A 19,138-nucleotide genomic window follows, 5' to 3' on the forward strand; every position below is an offset into this window, starting at 1 on the left:
TCGTGAGCTAGTGAAATGGCATCTTCAAGAGTAGCAGGCTTGAACATGTTAACTTCAGCGTAGTAATGCCCAAGGAGTCCAGACATATACTTGCGCTTGTGTGTCGCTTCAGGTACATCTTCAAGCATGCGTAGCTAGAGTAATGCATTCCAAAAACGCTCTGTATACTGACGAATAGGCTCACGATCCTGTTGCTGAAGAAGATCCCATTGCTTAATAGCTTTCTCATGAAATTGTGGTGGAAGGAAATTCTGCATGAACTTCTTCTTGAAATTCTCCCAAGTATCAGGACAATCTATGCTCTTGCGTACTACAGTCCACCAAAGAGATGCTTTGTCTACTAAATGATTAGTGACACAATTGATTTTATCTTTTTCTGCATAGGTTTCTTCATGGAAATAGTCATCAAACTGACTAATGAATGCTAGAACAGTTTTTCCTTCTCGTATGCCATTGAAAGTACGGAATTTGAAACTTCTTTTACTTATCTTTGATTCCTTGCGGATGGTTTGAGCTTCAAGAGTTGCGTCGATGGTACATCGAATAAGATCTTCAGCTTGAGGTTCTTCTTTGTCGGTAGACGCTCTTTGTAAATTTTCCAATTGAGCTTGCAATGCTTGCCTAGCCCTTCGTTCTTCTTCCAATTGCATCATGATTAAGTCCAGCTTTTGCTCCATCATAGGCTCAGGTAAGTCGCCTTCAGCCATAAGATCATCCATATGTGGTTCCGTCATCCTGCAAAACTCAAAAGACCTTTCTCACTCAAAATCAAGTTAGCGGGATGAGCGTAGCTCAAGTTCGGGAATACAAGGCTTATGTGTTTTTGGGTATAGCTTTCTCAATCTTTCGGAAAATCTGCGATTTATCCTTCTTCCTATGCTGAAAATGCTTCAGCAAACCTGCGTATGGGTAGAGTACCTTCCGATGAACAACTTTGCAGTTCGGAGTTTCTGCGCAGGAACAGTCCTTCTAGGAGTTTTGAGCACAAGTCAGTTCTGACTCCAGTTGACTAGTCTGACTTGCAGAGTTGCAGACTTATGTGACTTGCAGAGTTGCACACTTGCAGAACTTAGTCGATTTAACCGACTTGCAGAATTTGACTTGAAGATACTTGTTGAACTTGACTGTTTCGGTGTGACCTGGAGTTAATTGTGACTTGCAGGATTGAAGAACTTATGTGACTAAGCTTAATTGATTAAGCTTAAAGCTTAATAAGCAGGAAACGGCGCAAATCGTGGGGGGGGCCGTTTTTAATGACGTCGCGGAAAAATCGGAGGTCCTCAGAGACCTCGCGGGTTGAATTCGAAGCTTTTAAGCTTCTTAAAGCTTATAAGCTTTATTATTAAGCTTATTAAAAGGATTGGCTATGGAGGATTTCTCACTGTTTTTCCACGACTTGATGAAGAAGATGTAGGAGTGGTCCTCCGCCTCTGTAGCCCGGTCCTTCGCGATCCAATGACAGAAACAGGGGTTCTTGATCGCCAGAAGTCTGCCTGTATCGACGGTTCGCGACGAGATTGACCATAGAGCCCGATCGTTCCAGGAGCTCCGCCTTCGCACGAGATGGATAGTGATTGGAAGCTCTTGATCTCAGCTCTGCTCTGATACCACTGGTGCGCAGATCGGACGTTGTATGCTTGCGTAGTGAATTCCGAAAGGTCCCCAAGAACAATGAACTCTACTTTTTGCACAAGTTACAAGGTAAAAAGCATGAACGACAAGAGCAAGAGACCAATTGGGTGCAATCTCCCCCCATGCCTTGTGTGAGCGCTCCACAAAGCATGTATTTTATGTATATTTCATCTTCATGCTCAATAATAGCCCAATTTACAAAAATATAGCAAGCTTTTAGCTTTTGAGTTTGCTTTAACATAAAAATAGGAATAAAGCTAATGGACGGTGCCCAAAGAGTCTGGCATGCCCAATACAATGTCCAATTAGAAATAACATAACCATGCGCCCATGCGCATACAAAATAATAATAAATAATCGATGCCTCAACAAATAGGCATGATAAAATATAGGCGTAGCGCCTATCAGAATATAATCCATAAATCGAATACTCGCTATCCTCCAATGCTTTCCTCCGCCAGTGCTGCTATCTCTACACATCAACTGAAGCATTCACAATCATTAGTAAAATAATACAATTAAATCGACAAAAGTGAATACCTAGCAGTCTTTAGCTACATAAATAAATCAACTGATTAGAAATAAATTCTAACCTTAATTTATTATGAGTGTGCACTCAAATCTCATAAATGTTTATTAATTTAATATGCATTTTGCAGAATCACCCGCTATGGAATCACCCATATACACACTAAATTAATGAAACACCCGAAAAGGACAGGCGTCCCTATCAACTTCTCGCACAAAGAATCCACTTTGTGTATGAGCCCCGGTCATCAAAGTTTACGGAATCCACCGTAAAACCTCACGGAATCCACCGTGGCACGGAATCCACCGTGAAATATGCCTCCTGGCATCAATATTAGCGTCGCAAATTTACCTGCACGTGTCGTTATTTGTGTCGTTATTAGCATTGCAGAGCGTCGTTATCAGCATCGCGCTCGACACAAACAGTGACGTTGATAACGCCGCTAATACCGACTATTCTATGATGTCACCAATAATGATACTTTTTGCGTTGATGGGGGAAATTTTTGCTATTTACATTTTCGTCGCTTTTAACATCGGTATAAGGCCTATATCTTGTAGTGTTGATGACCTTATTGTAAAAAAAATTAAAATTTCCAAGATGAAAGACTGCCTCTAATCAGTCTCAGGACCCAAGTATGCAATCATCTTCACTTGCCAAGATTGACCCATCCACTAAATCTAGTTTAATACTTTCAATTCCAAGGTGGAATCCACATAGTCACAACCATTGGCAATGATCAATATTGTCATTGTTTCCAGAGAACAAGCCTCTAGTAATTGAAGATCACAAATAAACAGAAGCTCTACCTTAAAGATCACAATGAGGCTAATGATTTACAAGACCTGTTCTTCTCAACCAGAAGCTATGGTGAATTTGAAGCTGAAGTTATTAAAGAGATCCTTTGCAGAGATAGCACAAAAAAGAGCATAAAAAGAGAATCAATTAGTATATAAGTACGACTAAGAATTGGATAATACAATGGTATCACTTGCATATGCATATGTTCACATTGACATAGGACCTCCAATAGAAGATCATAAAAAGCTCTTGGAAAAGCCATTGACTAAGGAAGAACAAGAGTACATTTTCTTACACTATCCAATAGTCATAGGTGATGTCTTGTGGGGAGGTCACTCATGAATATGTAAGCATATCATATAGTTTCAAAGGAAGGGATTTCAAATTACCATTTTTACACATTTTTACATATAGAAGGGTGGCATATAAAGGTGTTACTTACATATTGAATAGAAAAGAGGTATACTTTATTTAGGAAAAATTCACAAGTAAGGATATTTTTAAATATGTCTTGAATACATGTGATTTATAGAGGATTTACATGTAGTGAACCCCCTTGAGGGTGAAGTCATCAAGCTTGTACCAAAAGATAAACAGAATGAGCTTCATTTGATCCCCTCATTTCACACTAACTATTACACGACAAATAAAGAGAAAGTTAAAGCATCGAAATAGAAAGGATAAGTAAAATATATATTTAAATAGACATGATATGCTAGTCAAATTTAGCTATCAACATTCATATGCAATTAATTATTGTTGCTAAGATGGGCATTGTGGACTTCAATGCATGGTGCGACCTATATAGCCCCTACATGTTATGGACATGCCATGATCAAGTGTATGGACTAATTCTTGCTCATACCATATGAATCCACACCCCATGTGAACACACCCTTAATAGGACATCCTCAAGCCAACCATGCGAACCCATCCTTGCCATGCCATCATATAACTTTCTAGAAGAAATACCATGTCATCACCTGCATCAATGATGATGTCATCATGGACATTCTAGATGATCTTTAGCCACCTCTCTAACACCTATGAAAGGAGGGGCTCACCATAGAGCTCCTTAGTCTTACCAATGCTAGTCTTGGGAGCTTAAAGAGTCGAGACCTCCAAGTAAGTAACTTTGAGTTCAAGTTCTAGTTCTTGTTTAGTCATGGTATCTAGTCTTGTCTTGCCTTTGATTATACTCCTGTTCTCTTATCACCTTGTAATCTCATATGTAGTATAAGATCTTATCTAGTACTGTATTGTATATTGTTTATCCTTGTTGAGGGAGATCTTGTAATTCTAATATCTTGTATCTATACCTACACTCTTGAGTTGTGGGGGTCCTTTATGTCCTATCGAGTCCTGTTTTCTACACTTACAATCCTAGCTTGTGGGGATTTTTGTATCTCATTAAATTATCAATGTACCTTGTGCCCCTACATGTGATTATATTGTAATCAAAATTCTTGTAACAAACCTTGCATCTAGTCTAGCCTCTTGAGCACAGTGTAGTGCTTCCATAATAGTTTAGCAAGACTACTTTCTAGCCCTACTGAGCACCATGGAGTGGACCCTTGAAAGAATCATAGCCTCCCTTCCAAACCTCCAACAACAAGTTTAAGACTTGAATGAATGACAAGCGCAACTTCAAATAGGACACCATATGCATCTAGGGCCTATACTTCAAGAGATGCAAGACCAGATCCGAGACTTGCAAAGCAATAGAGAAAGTGATTAGATGAATCCACATGTTTATCAACCCCCAATAAGAGAACCCAAGATCAACATCACTATAAGATACAAGCTTTTACTGATGCTCAAAGTGATGAAAATATTCATAAAGAAATTTACCCCCATCGTCGCAAAAAATTTCAATATTAGCGACGCCATAGAACATTCGTTATCAGTGTTCCTATTTGCATCAGTATCAGCATCACATTTTATCAATGTCATTATCAGTGTCGCTATTTGTACCAGTATCAACGTCGCATTGCAACACTGATACCGACGCAGATAGCAATGATGATAATGACGCTTTGCGACGTATACTGCGATGCGTGCAGTAAATTTGCAATGCTAATAGTGATGGTAATAGGGAAAAAAAATTTGTGGCAAGGCAGCTTTTTCACAGCACTATGTGCTTTATTTGGGCCATACAAAAGAGTTTCAATAATGTGTACAATGCTCCTGTAAATGAAGGCAATGTGTACTTGAATCATAATACTGATATATGAAATATATATATGATCGCATAATGAAAGCAATGGTACAATCATGGCAAGATACTACTATGTGACCAAAAAAGAAGAGTATGTGAACTCCACGGATCCAAGGGCGAGCTATAGATCCTCGCCATCCAAAACCTCGTCTCGCCGCAAAGGAGCATCGAATGGACTCTGCAAAAAAAGAGACAACTACACATTAGTCCACTATACAATAATGCATTTTAATTAAATTTAGTAACTATGGACAAGAAATATGAGTGACTTACTGGGCCGCCACGTCCATACAATCCGTCGATCAATACAGTGAGACCATGTCTCTCTGCATATCAAGTCTCTAGGCTGGTGGGATTGCAGTTTGTAATGGAGTGATGCAAAGAAAACAAAATACAACTGTTAGAAACACGATTGTCAGTACAAGGGATATTGCAAAAAAATAAGCAAGCAGAAGAAAAGAAAAACTTACAAAGTCCTCCAGATATGTCCTATGGTCGCCACTCCCAAGATGATGGACCACTCTTGTCTCCAATCATGCTCTCGCCACCTCGCGTTGTTGTCTCCAACTTCCTGGAGAATCTATAGCCTTCTCCCTGAGTCGGTGCTAGTTGTTCACGTCTAGCCACTCAGGCTTTGAGGCCCCACTCTTAAGTGCCTTGCGTGTGTCCGATTGTCTGTGTGACATGTACGTAGGCATGCAATCCATCATCTAGCATGTGGAAAACCTATCTACTGTGGCAGGTACCAGAAACTCCTTATGCAAGGATACTACTATATAGTCCTTGCTCCCCTCCAGTATGTTCTTCCAATGATCCAAGATGTTGTGTGGAAAAACTTGTTGGCACAACTCTCTCATACGAGCCATCACCCTCCTCCCCTCATCATTCATGATGATGGCTCCTGTCCTATCATCTACAAGGTATCCGTATCCCTCTAGGATATGCCTAAGACGTGCCCTCTCCCATCTGCGACCACACTCCTGGGCATATCCAGGAGACCCCTGTACATCTAGTGTAGCTACGAGGCCAATATCTCTCGGAGTAGCATACATAGGGGTGCCACCTGCGGATGGTTGAGCAGAAGCTAGAGTGACTGGAGTAGACGTTGTCGTGACGCTGTGGGTCTACCACTGCAAACTTGAGAGTGGAATTTTCTGCCATGATTTTGAACTTTTAAGTCAGCATCATTAGGGATTTATTTTCTATTGTGTGTATCTTTTGTGTTTGCATGACGCACGAGCACATGTAGTTAGGCTAGGCACAAATTCCTCAATGCATTCATAATTTTTTGGAGCATCGTTCGATTGATTGCATAGCATGGATTTTAATTTGCAAATTGCATGAGTGATTGGGCACGACATTCTCTTCCAAAGCATGTTGTTCATAGGGCACAATCCATGGAAAAATAGGTTTTTGACTCAAGAATTGAGGAAAAGATTGCAATATTGATCCTTTGTGACTTGTAATTCGGATGTTGCCAGTAAGAGGAGGCGATGGTAAAGCTAATACATGCGACTACCCCGAGTAATCTCTTGTAAGCTTGACCAGCAAGCACATCCCAAACGGTGGCATAAATTCCTATGATCATGTTCTACTTACTAATGTGCTACCTTGGGCAATTGAAAACATGCCCCTGCACATATTTTCCTGATATCTTGAGATAGTAATTTGTAACTCTCTTCTACAAATTAAAGATGCTGAGGTACAATCTGTTACTTGTTAAACCCACAAAAGGATGGCTATAGCTCGTAGTAAAGTCTGCGAATGGCAAGATATCGCGAAAGGTGAAGGGATATGGAGTCAAACACCTGCTCATGACATCACAATACTACATGGAGATATGGCTCCAGCAAATGATTAAGAAATACAAGTTAGTGAAGTCAGTGATGAAAGGAATGCCAGTAATGCTGAGATTGGATCAGTTCCCAAAGTGCAGCTCACTACTACTAAAGTCTCAAGCCATATTTTTTAAAGCAAAAATGGCTATCATAACTTTTGTAAAGTTTAAGGTGCATGGAAATCATAACTCTCAAAAAGTTAAGCATGATGACATAATCTATGACGCCAATCAGAGATGAATGATTTTTTTGGACGCCTTAAACAAAGAAATATGAACAAAATTTGGATCAAAGCTTTTTTAGCTTTTTCGTAAGCTTTGCAAGACATCAAGCAGTTATAAAAACAACAGAAAAAAGAAGGCTTAGGGGGGGGGGGACATCGATGACAGAGAACAAAAGATGATGATCGAATAACTGGTGATGCTGCTGCTGATACAGAAGTCGAAGGACGACATCAGAAGACGAAGAAGCGATGAAGAAAGAGATCAAAAGGCTGCGACGGAGGAGAACGAAGAAGGAGCGATGAAATACCATTACTTTCTTCATTACCTTCTTCATCAAGCATCGAAATGCTATTATCAAGCATCGGGGATAGTCAGGCAAAGAAGAAGGACCAACGAACTACAAATGACGACTTGTAGACGAAGAGGAAGAAATACGAAGTGACAAGGAATGAGACGACGACAGAAGACGCTACAGTGACAGAGGGAGAGGAAACCAAAGCGAGAACGCGTGATGAAGGTGAAGAAGGGACGAAGAAGGTGACAAAGAAAAGCTCTGAAGGTGATTGCTACAAACGAAGCCGAAGGGGGAGGAGATAAAGAAGTCGAAGACGAAGCAGACGAAGACAAAGAAGGAAGGTCGTCGAGATCTTTATTCAAGAAGGAGGAGTGGATCGCCGTCAGCAATCAACATGGCATCGCACATGGCTCATAATTTTGCATCCCTCCTTTGCAGACCGGCTCCGACTCCGCCCTCGGCCCTCTCGGAATCCGTCTCACGTCACCCTCTGCGGCTGATCCGATGTCACTTGTTGCTCCTTTGACGGCCGTGTGGTGGCCTTCTCCCTGACGGCACCTTCCTCAATGCAACGGAGTTTTCAGGATGCAGACGTTGCTACTGTGACAGATTGGGGTGATGAAGGCGTGAACGAGGTCACGAGGTAATCGAAGAGGGGGCAGCCGACGAAGAGAAGCTTGACGATTGAAGACAATACGACAAAGTTTGACTCTTCTATGCAGAAGTCGACATCCGAAGCCACGTGATTAGCCGACGATCAGTGAGCTAGCGAATCTGTGTAACTGCTGGAACCTACCACCTACCTACTTTGACACCACGATTCGGGTTGGCCAAGGCGGTGGCTCACAGGACTCATGACGTGGCAGAGCCCCTCCACATTACTGCGGCACATCTAGAAGGCGACAAAATTAGATGACGAAGGTGTTGTTGCAAAGGCTAGGAATCATTGTAACTTCCACATGGGACTTACCACCAATTATTGAAAACGTCCTTACTGTCTGCCACACCTCTCTCCATCTTAAGTATAGAACCATCCTCCTTGGTTTCATCCATAACATTCTCCAATTACGCAACCTGCGAAAAGCAGTGACCGAAGATTCATTTCTTAGCCTCCAAAAGAAGCAACTACATTAGAACCTTTTTGTCATCATGTTTTTGCACTTTTTGAAACCCCTCGGTTGTATTACGCTTCCATTCTTGTGGCACATCTTTACTTCTTTGGCTCCACATATGAACAACGTCTACGAATTTGGGAGATTTTGATCATTTTGGTGGAAGATTTTGGCTGAAGAAGAAGTTCCGAAGGAATACTGAAAAGACATGCTTTAAAGGGTCTTCCGAATCTTTAAACCCCTTACCTAAACGTTCCTTCTTCCTCAAATACTAAATATACTTCAATCTTTTCATGCTTATTGTATTAAGCTCTCTTGTGACAAAATTTTGAAGATCTCTTCTGAAGTGATTCATTGTACTTCTTTTGCTTCCATCTTGCAAAGTGTCTTTGTGGTGAGCGGCTTCACAAACTCCCTCCGTGTGTATTCCATGCGACACCTAGTGGGTAGATGTTGTGACGCTGTGCATTCACCATTGCGAAGTCACTTGGAAGTGTCCTAATTTTGTCACTTTTCTTTTGAGCTTAAAAGCTATTGGTATTACAAAAGATTTAGAGATAGGCCATCTTTTACATGCTCAAATATCCAGCAGAGGAGTTGATAGAGAGCTTTATGTGGGAAGCTCATTATTAGACATGTACTACAAATGTGGTTTGCTTAAAGAAGCACACTATGTACTTGAGAGGCTGTCAGTTTGAAATATAGTCTCATGGACTACATTGATTGTAGGATATGCTGGACATGTTTTTGATGATGAGTTGCTCATGGTTTTCAAAGAAATGTAGGTGAAAGATGACTGTGGATGCACTTATGTATGTTTTCATTTTGAAAGCTTGTACTACGAAAGGAATGATTGATAGAGGCCGGGAAATACATGCCAAAGCTGTGAAATGGCACCTCTTAAATTTCCATGGATATTATATGGAAAAGGATTATAACACAAATCCAACTTTGGATCTTGATAAAGTGCTTCTCGCAAATACTCTAATAGACACGTATGGCAGGTGTGGCAATATGAAAGATTTTCATAAGGTTTTTGATGCAATGCTTAGTCCAAATCTTGTGACATGGAATGCATTAATCTCAAGATATGCACAAAAAGGCAAAGTCATTCATGCTGAAATAGTGAGAGAGGGTTTGGTAGAGAAATATTGTTTCATTAGCAAAACGTTAGTGGATATGTATGCCAAATGTGACAGACATGCTTGTAAGAGCTCAAGAAGTGTTTGAAGAGCTTCCAAACCATGATATAATGGAATACACTAGTTGCTGGGTATGCTCAGTTTGGAAAGAATGATGTTGTTTTTTTTTTTAATTTCTTCAATAAAATGATAAGTGAAGGTATAATGCCAAATCTTGTCACACTCACTCTTATGCTACATGCATGTAGTCACTCACATATGAACACATCCTATGGGACATCAGCATTATTACTGATTCTTGCATGGTCTGCTAAGTTGAGAGAGGTGGGAGTACCTTTTCTGCTACTTACACGCTTGGTGATAATGGTTGAAATAGTGTGGACAGGGGCTATTATTGGCTTGTACCTGTGGCAAATACGTGGGCACAATTTGTCAAGTCGGTAGCCAAATGTTATATACAGTCTTCACTCTGCTATACAGGGACCAACATCATTAGGTGATCTAAGATATCTTGATGGAGCAGCAAGCACTTTTGTTGTGTTATCAGCAAGATAACCTTCGGTATCTGAGTGAGGAGATTACGCATCTGCAAGAGAGTCTAAGTAAATATGAACGGTCACAAGATGGTGGCCAAAAAACAGGAAGAGATGGAGCCCTGAGTGGAGCGTAGCTACCATAGGAAGATTTTCTTGAATCGAATCTAGTGGAGCTTCATGGCAGCCGTGAACTCAAAGCTTTCTCTCTGGCGGGGTTGGTGAGAATATGGCGACAGTTGGCTTTAAACAGTCAAGAGACCTTGAACTAAACACGCAGCTTCAAGAACAGATTGATTACGCATACATTCAACTCTTGCGGACTGGAGAGCTTTGCAATTATAGCAGATTTTTTACCAGAGGGCAACAACATGCTTAACCCCAAAGGGCTAAGAAAAGAGGCCGAAGACTGTATCGCAAACGTACTGCTGATATAGATGATCATTAGAAGCACATGCTCAACATCGGAGTGTTAAATTGCAGCCATCTAACAGCCGACTAGGGGAAGGTCAAGAAGTGATACCACACGCGATTCGTATGAAGACTCGTGAACACAATAAGGAGGAGCTTGCATGTTGTAGGCTGGGGGGGGCGCAGTCATAACTTGCAGCAGCTGGTTACAGATGTACAACAGCCTTGAGTACTACATTACCTACAAGATGGCAGCCATCTTCTTCTCTACGTTGGCGAGCATTAGTGGCAGCATGGTTGTCTGGGGTACTAGTTAGTTTAAGGTACTTGAAGCAGACATGTCTGGATACACAAACATATTGAGCTATAAAGATTATTGCATTCTGTAGAGTCTGTAGCAGCAATAATTTTGGGAGGAGATTCAGAATGTGTTTAGTGGGTGGCAACATCAGACCTTGATGTTTTGGCTTGCAACATTGAGATAGTCGAAGAACTACAAAGGGATGTTCGAGATCGCTGAGCTAACATTAAGCAGTCAATTGATGTGTTAAAGATGGTGAAGTCCAAGACTGTACTGGGATATATACTGGACATCAATCATGTGGAGGATCTAGTTTGATCCAGTCTGAGCCAATGCCTGAAGCTTATTGGCCTACATGTGCAAGGTCTGTGGGATTCCATACAGTTTTTCCATATTCAAATGGGAAAGTTACTCACGGCACCACTCTTTTGATTGCATAAGACTGATCAAAATCATATCTCATGCTATAGCTTGGAGTGGCAAAGTATTCAGGATTCATATCCCATGTGCATCTTAGAGTTGTAAAGTGTGGCATAGGTTGGAGTTGGATTCTTCTTCTGAAGAATATTGTGGAGAGGTATTGGAGGACAAGGAACTAAAGGATTGCAGGACTAGAGAAGAGAACTGATAAAGTAGATGGCATGTTATGAAGTCTAGTGAGCTGAAACCTCAATCACCTGAAGAAAATACAATGAATTGATGAAAGAACAGTCATCTTATACCAGCTCTGCTGTGGTGTGGTGAAAAAGGGTCATCCCATACCAGCTCCAGTCTGTAGTCCTAGTTGGAATGGAAAATCTTATAAAATTATTGGGCTGTAATGTAGTTTTAGATGATATGTTATGATCATATTTGCATGTCTATTTGCTTGATTGCACTTCTGTTGTGCCTCTGGCAGAGAAACATCCAAAATTTCATAAAACAACCTGAAGAGGTTGGAGGATTGTTGGGAAACCAGCTTACAAGTTGAAGTGATATTTTTGTGCTTTACAGATGTTTGGTTCCCTTCACCGTCTTCCACCTGTTCTGCAGCATGGACAGCTATGGCAAATACAATCAGAAGCTGGATTACACTTTCAAAGTCGTCCTCATCAGTGATACCGCAGTCAGAAAATCATAGTTGCTCAATCGTTTTGCAAGAAACAAGTTCACCCTGGACTCCAAGGCTACCTTTGGGGTGGAATTTAGACTAGGACCATCTCTGCGGATAACAAGACGATCAAAGCTCAGATTCTAGATACTACTAGCCAAGAGAGAGATGCATCATGAGCACCCCTTTACTATAGAGGAGCGTCAACTGCTGCAGTTGTAGTTAATGATATTACAAACCACGAAACATATCAGAAAGCTCAATTTTGGGTCAAAGAACTTCAGAGACGTGGACGTTCAATTATTTTCATGGCACTTATGGGAAATAAAATAGATTTGAATGCTTCAAGGGTTGTTGCAATAAAAAAGGCTTCAAGATGAAGCACTATAATTGTGTGACAGCTGTGGACTACCATGAAATGTACACTGAAATCAAAGAGTTGGAGCAAGCATCATGGAGTGCGAGCACAACTTTGAATTGTGTTTAGAATTTATTTCGAGCATTGAGTAGCTGAACGAATTGGAGTTTGGATAAACAACTTTTGTGAATCAAATCGTTTTGAGATCTTTGAGTGTTTGCTTTCTTCGTGCTTGCGATCTCAAGTAAACAGAGGCTCGGCGCCTTGCGACAATCGAACTGCGAGACGAGAATCCTAGATCCGTCTTACATCTGGTGAACTCGACGTGAAAGCGTCGCTTTTGATTGGCGAGATGGGAGATTTTTCAAATACTCGACCCACTTCATCATCGAGTGCTTCATTCTTTTCGTCTGATGAGATGAAGAATCTATTGCAGACTCTATCTTTGGCAATTATGATGTGGAACCAATAGATGCAGTTATCTATGCAGCAGCAGCTGCTGCTGCATAAACAACAATTGGATTAACAACGGATGCTACATCAAGAACAAGAGCATACACATGGAGCAACCAAAGCAATCGAGGCTATGGTAAGTGAATGTAAATTATTTGATGGTTGGAATGTCTTAGCTTATCTTAAAACTTTTGAAAGCCAGATGCACTTTTTTGGTGTTCCTACTAATGGAAGCAATTATTTCTTACGGTTTGTCACGCCTTCTTTGCGGTTAGAGTCACAGATTTATTTGTGCAAGATTCAAACTAGAATGTCTTCAAGAAGGTGCTTAAAGATGAATATTTTCTGGAAGATTATGGTATTGCTACTTGGAAGATGTTTAGGGAGTGGGTCTATGAGCCCAATAAAGGACTTGTTGCTTCTGAGTTATTCCGCGAGTTTGAAGAACGCTACAATCAATTGGTTACACTTGAACAAAGAGTCCTAAACTCTGAGAAAGTAGAGTTATTTTTGTAGGCGGCTGATCCTGCACTTCAAAATGAGTTGGGAGAGCTTCTTGAAGACTGAATGCAGCCTATGGGATTGAAGACGGATTGGCAAGATATTCTTGATGCGGTCTCCACATTAACGAAGAGGCAAAGATGGAAGGCTCGCCTGCAAAACGGTATGCAAACTCCCCTAATGATGTCTACTCCTACCTCCACTTCTCCTACTACTCCTTCCACTTCTTCTACCTCCTATCCCATGTCTATGCCTACTTCTATGCCTATGCCTATTCCTGCGGTAGTTGTCTGGCCATCTGCCAAACCAATTGTCAAAGACATAGTGGAAGAAATTTCAAAGAACCTGAAGGATCTTCAGATAAAGATGGCCAGAAGAGATCAACATCCACTTAACCCAACTCCAATTTCTGTTCCCTCTTCTTCTACTCCTATGAACTCTTCTAGAAATGATTGTATTCACCATTGCATATGGTGTGACAGTCCAGACCATGAGCGCAAAGACTATCAAGACTTCAAAGAGGTGAAAAGATTGAAGTTGGTGTTATGGAAGGATAGGATGATATGTTTCGGAGACTCATAGCAATCTCTCAAAACAAATTTTGGCAAAGGAGATATGAAGAAATTAGTGAAAGAAACTCTTTTACGTTCCTCTTATGTAAAGCAAGAGGCGGGAAGAGAAGCTGCAGCCTATGGTCTTCAATTGGAGTAGTTACCGAAAGATAAGTCTCCTTTATGGTCCTATATACTGTATGCGGAAAAGAAAGGTAAAGCTTCTTCATCTAAACTTTCATTCATAGGAGATGCGATTAGAAAAGGAACATGATGGAATGATCGCATAGATGTCTTCTCTATCTATGTTTATATTGCAAAATCTCAAGGATTTGACGCATTTGTTGTGAAGAAAAGCACAAAAAAGATAATGATCAACTAGAAGGATCAAAGAAAGCAACTAGGAGGAGTGAGCCAGTTCTTCAGCCTTCTTCTTCAGGACCGGAGCAGAGCATGGCTGATGTACAAAAGCCAAAGATGCAAGAAGACCAAAAGGCTCAAAAGTTAAAGGATTCAAAGCTGAAGAAGCAACGTGGATTCAATCTACTATCCAACATCGAGTCTTACTTGAAGATCGAATTGTTAATTGCAAGATTGAATTTACACTTGGAGAAGTTTCGGGTATCGCCAAGAGAGAGTTCCATGATGTTATTATAGACATCATGAAAAGAAAGCGCCAAATTATTGAAGAACCATCGCAAGATATAATCCATCGAGAGGTTTTAGCTGTTGCACAGGCTATTTTCTATGGATTACAGATTGAGGAGGTTGATTCTAAAGAAGAGATCAATGAGGAATCTACAGAAGGATCTCTATGTATGCAGTCTAAGAAGTCTCTTCAACCTTTACTTCGAAGAAGCAACCTGGCTTCAAGCTACTATCCGACATCGAGTCTTCCACATATTTGAAAAAGGTACTTGAAGATCGAATTGTTAATTGTAAGATTGAATTTACACTTGGAGAAGTTTTGGGGATTGCAAAGAGAGAGTTCCATGATGTTATTATAGGCATCATAAAAAGAAAGCGCAAAATTATTGAAGAACCATCGCAAGATATAATCCATCGAGAGGTTTTACCTATTGCAAAGGCTATTCTCTATGGATTACAGATTGAGGAGGTTGATTCTGAAGAAGAGATTAACGAGGAATCTATAGAAGGATCTCTATGTATGAAGTCTAAGAAGTCTCTTCAACCTTTACTTCATCCTGTGCAGTATGATGAAAGCGACGATGCACCTAGATTGGTGCCTCGTAGCCATTTTTCTCGAAGTCACTAGGCTCATGCAACTATGGAAACTATCGTCAAGCTTGGTGAGACTGAAACTCCTTGCATTGCACTTTTGGATCATGGTTCTGAGATTAATGTAATTGTGAGGATTATATAATACTAGTAGATGGCCAGCTAATGTTGATCATGGTTGGCGCATGCGTGCGACCAACAACACTGCAAGGGATTTATATGCTACTTGCCCAAATCTAAAGATTTCCATTGGAGATGTGGGTGAGTCCTATCATTTCTTTGTAAAAAACTCTTGTTCTTATCCTATTATTTTGGGGCAGCCATTTATTGATGAGTCTCAAATGGAGGCTAAGGTTTTGGATGATGAAACTGCATATGCACAGATCCGAAGCAAGGATAGGAAGAGAGATGTTCAGTTCATGACTGTTTGTATTAATCATCAATGGAATAAAGATTCCTTGAGGGATTTCCCTCTTCTAGCAGGAGAGCCAGATTTTTGTTAGGTACCACTGTCATGCAAGACGATGGTGGTACGAGTCAAGGAAAGCTCTCTCCTCTTGGCAATAGGAGTTTTTCCTCATGTGTTTATGGTGTATCCACTGAAAGTACTTTTTATTTTCAACATATCACTACAAGGGATCGGGCTCATACCCGCGCTCCTAGCCGCACAAAATGACTTGGGAAAAAAAGTGTCGGGCCTGTGTAATAGCGCGTGTATCATCGCGGCCAGAGACATGCGTGTAAAAGCGCGTGTACAGTGACAGTCAGTCGCGCGAATACACGACCCCATACACGCGTTCTGCGCAGTTTTGCTGCAAATTTACACGCGAATCTAATAGACTATCCGCGCAAATATACGCGATTTTGACAGATGACACGCGCTTATACACGCGATTACAGAGGGAAAAAAAAAATCCAGAGAGTGCTTTTGGGTGCCTGGATGCTGTTCAGCATCCAGCATCCAGCCACCCAAAGGCACTCTCTGGATTTTTTTTTTAGTGCATTGCACCATAAAAAAAGAGCGATTTAGATTTCAAGACACGAATCAAGACTCACTCTCTATGAATACACGATTCAATATTACTATCTAAAACTTAATACACGACTCAAGACTCACGATTCAATACATTGTCAATACATGATACATTTGTGTACAAGGGAGTCCATATGTCAAAATAGCCCATGGCTTTAATTAGGAACAAATATATACAAAGTCAAATAGGGAGCTAGGTGCAAAAAAGCCCATGGCTTCAGTTACAAAATTTTTTTGTACAATCACATCCTACAGTATTCTGAAAGCTAATCAGAGGATGATGAGGACCCTGTGCTCTCTCCATGATCAGAGGAGCTCGCATCGGTATATTCCGATGAGTGGTGCTCGCCTCCACCAGGAGCAGTGGCACGAACATCAGCAGTGGCGGCTGGATCATCAGGGGCAGGAGCATCAGCAGCTTGTGCCTGTTCAAGAAATATACCGTATGTAAGTATACATATATATGCAATTAAATAAATCGAAATCATTCATTTAGAGTTTTCAAGTACCTGTCGACCGTATGGTCTCATGGCCGCGTCAAACTGCGCATCCGTAATACGTCCCTCGTTTCTGAAGATGGCCCACGTGTCACGTCTGCTATTGCGGCGAGCATACCCAGTCTCGTGGGCTGTGGGCCTCCTCCCCATAACCCGTCGCTGTAACATAATCAAGATAGTTTGTAAGATCAAAACAATCATAGAATCAATGAATTTGGCAAACAATCAAATAAAGAGGCAAGTTACTTACGAACTCTGCCTCCCACGACTCGACGCCGCCAGATCCGAAATGCGACGATCCAATGGTCTCCATCTGGATCCGTCGTGCCTCCACATGCTGCTTGCTCTTCACGCCTCCCTCTGCGCGCTTCTTTGCCTCCTTCCACTCGCGTTTGTGGGCAGTGGCAGGTTTCTCACAAGGATAGCCCCCCGCAGCTACATTCACCCCATCATCGTACGCGAGTTTCTTAAGGTGAGATCTTTTATTACTTAAGATCTCCCTTATTCGCGTCCTTCCCCATACATCCGAGAATGTCGCTCGTGGGGGATTGGGGTACCGACTATGTACACTATCTAGGACCTCCCTACATAACTGGCTATCCTGATCTTTAAATTTTACAAAACAGTTTCTATACATGTTTGAAACTACCCCCCGCATATACTCCATCACCTCTTTCCCTCTCGCATCCATGACTACCCTGCCCCTATCCGTAACATCGTAGAAAATCTCTCCCTCCACCTCTCTCGCCTCCTCCGACTCCTCACTGTCTCCTCGTACATGCCTCCCTCCATGCCCTCTCTCACCGCGTGCCCTACTACCCCCCCCACCAAAGCACCCGCCGCATTCTCCACTCCCGCTCTCTTTACTGCGGCGTCGGCTCTCATCTGTACTGCGGGAGTAGCCATGACTAGGGGTGGCTGCACGTGACTGTGGCTGTGAGGGAGCACGTGATGGTGGCCGTGAGCCCTCACGTGACGGTACAGAGGAGGGTGTGCGTGAGTGTGTCCGTGCAGGGGTGTGTCTCCTCGGTGAGCGTGTATGCGCAGGGGTACGTCTCGCCGGACTCGCAGGCGTAGACGGCAGTGGAGAGGCTTGTGTACTTGGGGGCGCGGTGTGACCTGGGAGTCTAGGAGGAGGATAGGCATACATATACTCTGTCAGCTCCACTGGATTAGGATGGCGCCCAAAATGGTTTATCATCTCCATCATCCAAGTAGCGTATGCCCACGGATCGGAGGAAGAGCCTGGATCCATGAAGAATCTGCAAAGCGTCAAAATTCCGCCTCAATGAACCAAGCAAAACATGCATATAAAAAATAAACATATCTCCTACAATATATCTCCTCAATATATCTCCTACAATATATAACCTACAACATATATCTACCATTCTAGAAAATAAACATATCTCTTACAATACCAAACATCGAATTAGTAGAAGATCATAAGCCAAAAGAAGAAGTTCATTTCGAATTAGTGACGAAATTCATGAAAAACAAAAACTCTTTCCTCTATCTTGACGGACATTGTCCATCAAGGGAGAAATGACTAAACACATACACAAGGGTTCCTTCTTCTCTCTTTCCTCTATCTTGACGGATGTCGTTTGTCAAGAAATAAATAGTTAAGCACATATACAATGTGTGTGAATTCCTTCTTCTCTGTTTCCTCTATCTTAACGGACCATATCGGTCAAGAGAGAAATAGTTAAGCACATATAGAATGCGTGTGAATTCCTTCCTCTCTCTTTCCTCTATCTTGACGGACATCGAATTAGTAGAAGATCATAAGCTAAAAGAAGAAGTTCATTTCGAATTAGTGACGAAATTCATGAAAAACACCGCAATCCAAGTCCAAACTTGCAGCTAAAACTCAAGAGTAAAGAATGAACAGACATGGTGCCCAAATTTGCAGCTCAAACTCGAGAAAAAAATGAACAGACACAGCGCGTGTACCGGCCCGTGAAAAGAACTGCGTGTAAAATCGCATGTACTGTCTGTGCAACAGACCAGACGCGAGTCTACACGCGCTGCTACACGCGGTACCGACGATAAAAATTTTGAAAGGGACCGACCACCGAAACGGTCAGATGTACTTATAAATTCTATCCTCTGTCGCTTTCAAGTACACATAGCACGGGTGGAAAGAAAGGAAGCGACAGATTTGCCAAAACAAACAAACGACAACCAACCTCTTTGAAAAGTCTTTGAAAAGTGAGTTCGTTGATTCTTGCTTCTCTCTCCCTTTCTGTGTTGTCTGTACCCTTTGCTTCTTTTGGGTAGTCCAAGAGGGAGAAGGCTGGTTGGAAGAGGCAGGTTCGGGGGTTTGGAAGAGCTGGAGGCAGAGGTACTGTAGCGACAAAGAAAGAAGAAGAAGAAG

General features: G+C 41.7%; 1 protein-coding gene and 1 long non-coding RNA gene across 2 annotated transcripts; both read right to left on the reverse strand.

Annotated features, from left to right (window-relative positions):
- Nucleotides 1–5,076: 5,076 nt before the first annotated feature.
- LOC148026524 (uncharacterized) lies at nucleotides 5,077–8,187 on the reverse strand. Its single transcript, XR_015692771.1, has 3 exons — nucleotides 5,651–8,187; nucleotides 5,454–5,526; nucleotides 5,077–5,358 (listed from the first exon to the last, which is right to left on the reverse strand). It is a non-coding gene; the product is annotated as an uncharacterized LOC148026524 (long non-coding RNA).
- Nucleotides 8,188–16,527: 8,340 nt separating this feature from the next.
- On the reverse strand, nucleotides 16,528–17,449 carry LOC148026525 (uncharacterized). Its single transcript, XM_087690471.1, has 3 exons — nucleotides 17,009–17,449; nucleotides 16,771–16,917; nucleotides 16,528–16,686 (listed from the first exon to the last, which is right to left on the reverse strand). The coding sequence occupies exons 1-3, from the start codon at nucleotides 17,447–17,449 to the stop codon at nucleotides 16,528–16,530; spliced, it is 747 nt and encodes a 248-aa protein (XP_087546597.1).
- Between the last annotated feature and the right edge of the window lie 1,689 nt (nucleotides 17,450–19,138).

Source organism: Lygodium microphyllum, chromosome 13, assembly GCF_053477565.2.
Source record: "Lygodium microphyllum isolate KBCC chromosome 13, Lygodium_microphyllum_v1.1.10, whole genome shotgun sequence".
NCBI lineage: Eukaryota > Viridiplantae > Streptophyta > Polypodiopsida > Schizaeales > Lygodiaceae > Lygodium > Lygodium microphyllum.

Coding starts and splice junctions, on each gene's coding strand:
- LOC148026525 (XM_087690471.1), bottom strand. CDS start 17,449: ATGGATGCGAGAGGGAAAGAGGTGATGGAGTATATGCGGGGGGTAGTT. Junction 16,918..17,008: donor AGTCGTGGGAGGCAGAGTTC/GTAAGTAACTTG, acceptor ATTATGTTACAG/CGACGGGTTATGGGGAGGAG. Junction 16,687..16,770: donor TGAGACCATACGGTCGACAG/GTACTTGAAAAC, acceptor TTTCTTGAACAG/GCACAAGCTGCTGATGCTCC.